The 4,381-nt window shown below is 45.0% G+C and overlaps 2 protein-coding genes across 2 annotated transcripts in view; both read right to left on the bottom strand.

Moving 5' to 3' along the window:
• The window catches only part of HOXA3 (homeobox A3), a 32,949-nt gene that overhangs the window by 18,124 nt on the left and 10,444 nt on the right, over window positions 1-4,381 (bottom strand). The window lies entirely within an intron of this gene.
• HOXA4 (homeobox A4) lies at window positions 2,470-4,378 on the bottom strand (the record flags this gene model as incomplete). Its single annotated transcript, XM_008632051.2, has 2 exons — window positions 2,470-3,705; window positions 4,246-4,378. Coding segments are annotated over 2 exons (462 nt in total), but the record flags the coding sequence as incomplete, so codon positions are not given.

Below are 4,381 nucleotides of genomic sequence, written 5' to 3'. Positions count from 1 at the left end.
GGCAACCCGTTCAGGATCTCCGCCTGTGTGAGGGCTCCCCCCACCCCTTCTCGTTTACAAACACGGGGCAAGAAGACCTGGGACTGCAAGCACCCTGGGGTGAAAAAAAAAAAAGAAAGAAAGAAAAAAGAGAAATAATAAAAAAAATTTAAAAAACCAACCAAGCAAGCAAACCAAAAAATCCTAGCATTGCGTAATCCCCCAATGCAGGATGGCCCTGGTTATTAAATACCACAAGGCGCTTGTCACAGTTCAGCTCCTCATGTAATGAAACACCAGGTATAGCAAGAGCTTGCAGGAGAAACGAGGAGGGGGATCTTGGAAGAGGAGCATTCTTCTTGGTGGGTGGAGGGGAGCTGGGTGCCGGGGTTAACCGAGTGGCGTTCCCTGCGGACAGCAAATTGACTCCGAGGTGATTTGCTCTTTCTTTGAAATATTGACACACTTCCACTTCCAGCGTTTTGGGCTGCACTCTCCTTTGTGGCCAGAGCAGATAAATTCGTGTGTGAGAGACACCGGGAGATCGAGAGAGAGGGAGGGGGGAAGAGACATTTAGGTCCAAGTGCCGGATTAAAAAGAATACTGTCTTTAAAGGTCAAGGGTTTGAAGGGTCAGTCTGCTCCTCTAAAAAAAACAATTAATGGGATAGAAAATTTGTCCTCTCGGTGAACTCCTGGTTGCCTTAGCAAAGGGAGCACAATGCGAGAATTTAAACAGGACGATGTAATTTTTGAAGTTATTGTAAAGAGGAGAGGTATGGGATGGGGAGCAGAGGGCTCCCAGCCCGGGAGCAGCATTCTGCTCCCAGCACAGGCAGAGGGGGGAAAAGACGGAAGGAGAATTTACCTTAAACGATGATAATCTGCCATGGGGTATTTTGCAGTCCGCAGTTCAATCTCCAACAAGAGAGTGTACATTTTTTTAGCAGACAGCCAAGATGCTGTGTCTTTACACATGACCACTTTTTTTTTCCCCCAGGAAAATCCTTTGCGTCTTCACAGACTTTTCCAAGAGAATGCCTTTCAGAACCGCTGTTGAATTACAAAGAAGTATTTATTGTAGGAGGTGATTAATGATTCTCGCTAAAATTGCTATTTGCAGCGTGATTTCATTTCTCTTTACAATGGGAGCAAACCAGGTTGATACACATAGGCTGCACGCTAAAGAAATCCTGCACTGCCAGTTAATACATTTCAGCTGGAATTTTGCTCAGTTGTGCTAATTTTGGCTCTAAACATGTTAAGGGATTCTCAACAATAACCCAAATGAAAAGTTACACATTTGTGGATAATAGTTACCTCACATACAGCTATATATTTTTCCATTTATAAGGCGACAACTGGCTACTCGGGATTTAGTAAACAGCAATATGTGAGCAGAAATGTGCTTTTCAGGCCTGCTCTTTGGTCAGGTATGGGGACAGCAGTGTTCGCTGAGGGTATTTACAGCCGCCACCTCCCTGATGCTGAACCTGTTCTGCCAGTGGCACGTTACATTTTTCTCTGGGATGGTCCATATTCCATGGCTAGGCAACGATGCTGGTACCACCTTTGGAGCCTGGTGCTGCCTCAACCAGGGGTGATGATGCCCCTGGTCCAGGTGGCCTCACGTGAGGACAAGCACTGATTCCAAGAATCCATCTTGTATGTATTTGGGTAAGTAAATAAATATTGGCCTTCAGGCCTTCCCTGGAAGATTTACTAGCACTTGAGCTCCTTTCCAAGACTTTTCCTACTCAGCTCAGTGCTATACCGTGTCGTGAAAGCCCCAAGCAGGGCTCTCTGTTAGCAGCCCTGCTTTGCCTGAACTCCTTAGCTGCCTGGAAGCAGCAAGATGCACAGGCTGAGCTGGAACCAGTTGAATCCCATTTTGCCACAGTAGTTGTGACAATCTCGGTCGAATAAGCCTCATGAGTTGTATACAAATTCATGTGTCTACCGAGGCTTTCCGAACACATTTCGAAATAATCTCAAAACAAAGCAAAAGAAACAGAAACAGAAAAGGCAGCTTAAAAAGAAAGTTTAGATTACTGTTCATGTATTCCCCTTAAATAGGGCTAGCCAGCTAAGAAATCATAATCGGGTGAAAATGAACGAATAAATCACGACTGGCTAAAGATTTAAAGTGTTATCACGGCATGGGAGCTTATTGGCTCCCAGAAGATGCACAGTTTCTCTTGTCAGGCAGCTGAAAACAGTTGCACGGCCATCAGTGGTATCAGACTCATTCTAAGTCAGCTAAAGAGAGCACCACTCACCTATACAATGAAGCAAGACCCTTCCTCGTCCTGCGACACAATTTTTCCCAGCCAGGCATGTAGGAGTCAGGACGTTTTTCATCACATTTAAAATAACCATTACCTTATTGACAAGATGAATCCAAGCTAAAACAATACATTAAACCATTGTTTTCCATTCCTGATGCCAACACCAGCCAAGCACAAGGTGGATGAAAGAGCACGTAGTGGACTTGTGTTTCAAGCATTTAATTCTTTTGTACAGAATAATCTTTATTACTAGCATTTGGCACTGTTATACATTACACCAAAAATCCACAAATTGTACATGTACCCAAACTATTTAGACGGTGCCAAATATGAAGACAGCAACAGCCTTTATAGCAATATTTCTTTAAATAAATGCAATAGGGAATGTGGAGAAAAACTAATAGATCACAGCTACTGAGGGGGCTACACTTAAAACCAGTTAAGTTACCTTTGATACATAAAACATTTTCCTTTAGACAACGTAAGGGGACTTTTTCATAAGTCTTTAACCTCTTGTGGACGTGTTCGTTCTCTCCCATGTTGGTCTGTGTGTATACGTGCTTGTGCACCATCACACACACAAGCACGCACAGAGGAATCCATGAACACACCACAAAACAGCGCTATTCAAGTCAATGCCTTACACAAGCGTCTCACGAGCTCTTTGCTTTAAATGTTGGGTTTTTTTATTTTTAAAATGTTCCCTAAAACAAAAAAGAAATATAAAAAAAAAAGAAAAAAGAAAAAGAGTCCGTCTTAGGTACAGAGAATTTGTCCATGACAGCATCCAGCCCTCTCTTACACCGAGGGCAAGAGAGCGTTTCCATAAATAGAAAAAAATGATGGGCATGGAACCATTATCTATATACAATGTAGACAATCGTCCGGGTTTTGGTTTAAACATGTGCCCGTTCTTGGACACGTCTCATCTTCCTTTTCTGCTCCTGTTTTGTTTTACACAGTTTGGTCCAAAAGGCCAGCCTCCACCTCGAGGCAGCTTGAAAACCCCAATAGATAGGTAAATATATATATTTAAAAAAAAACCCAAAAAACAAACAAACAAAAAAACCAACCAAAAACCAACAAAAAGACTCAAACCAAAAACCGTATTTATAGCGCGGCTGCGTTGGGTGTAGCCCCATCGAGCGGATGGGGGTGGCCCTGTGTCTGTGCTTTGGACTGCTGGCTCAGTGTGGACTGGTTTGAGGAGCGCATCTTTGTGTTAGGCAGTTTATGGTCTTTCTTCCACTTCATGCGCCTGTTCTGGAACCAGATTTTGACCTGGCGCTCGGAGAGGCAGAGGGTGTGCGCGATCTCGATGCGTCGCCTTCTGGTCAGGTAGCGGTTGAAGTGAAACTCCTTCTCCAGCTCCAGGACCTGCTGTCTGGTGTAGGCAGTGCGAGACCTCTTGGGCTCCCCTCCGTTGTAATTGGGATTGACTGAAACGTGCACACACAGGCACACAGATACACACGCGGATGGGAAAGAAGGAGAGGGGAAGGGATGGAACATAATCATTATATAATAACTTGACACCGGGTTCACATAAGATACATAAACGGCAAGAAAAATTGTTTCACAGCCTATCGACAGTGGGGACAATCGAGGAGCAATAAAAAATGGTGATGGGCATTTGGGTTAGAAGAAAAGCTTCAAAGACACATGGCCCAGAGCCACTGCAGGGCAATTAAATTTATGGGGGCTATAATTACTGCCCTAACAGTTTGGCGTCTCGTAAATCTTTTGATAAAGGACCCCGGATACAAAAGGTTTCTCACTTTTTTCTTTTTTTTTTTTCTCTTTTTTTTTTCTTTCTTTTTTTTTTTTTTTTTTTTCATTTGTCCTATTAGGAAACGCGGAGGGAGAAGGAGGGAAAAAAAAGCCACACACGCAACGACCCATCCCGGCCCCGGGAGCACCCTCCCCCCTTCCCCCCTCTGCAGGCGCATCCCCACCTCCCCCTGGCAAGGGCAACTCACCCGTGCTCACATGGATCTTCTTCATCCAGGGGTAGACCACCGGCTCCTTCCCCTTCAACCCGGGCAGACTCTTGTCGGGCAGCAGAGGACAGGCGGGCCCGGTGCCGGCCCCGGCGGCGGGGGCTGCTTCGCAGCG

The sequence above is a fragment of the Corvus brachyrhynchos genome, unplaced genomic scaffold, assembly GCF_000691975.1.
Source record: "Corvus brachyrhynchos isolate BGI_N302 unplaced genomic scaffold, ASM69197v1 scaffold53, whole genome shotgun sequence".
Taxonomy (NCBI): Eukaryota; Metazoa; Chordata; class Aves; order Passeriformes; family Corvidae; genus Corvus; species Corvus brachyrhynchos.
The sequence above is the reverse complement of the archived record's forward strand: the minus strand, read 5'-3'. Positions and strand labels throughout refer to the sequence as shown.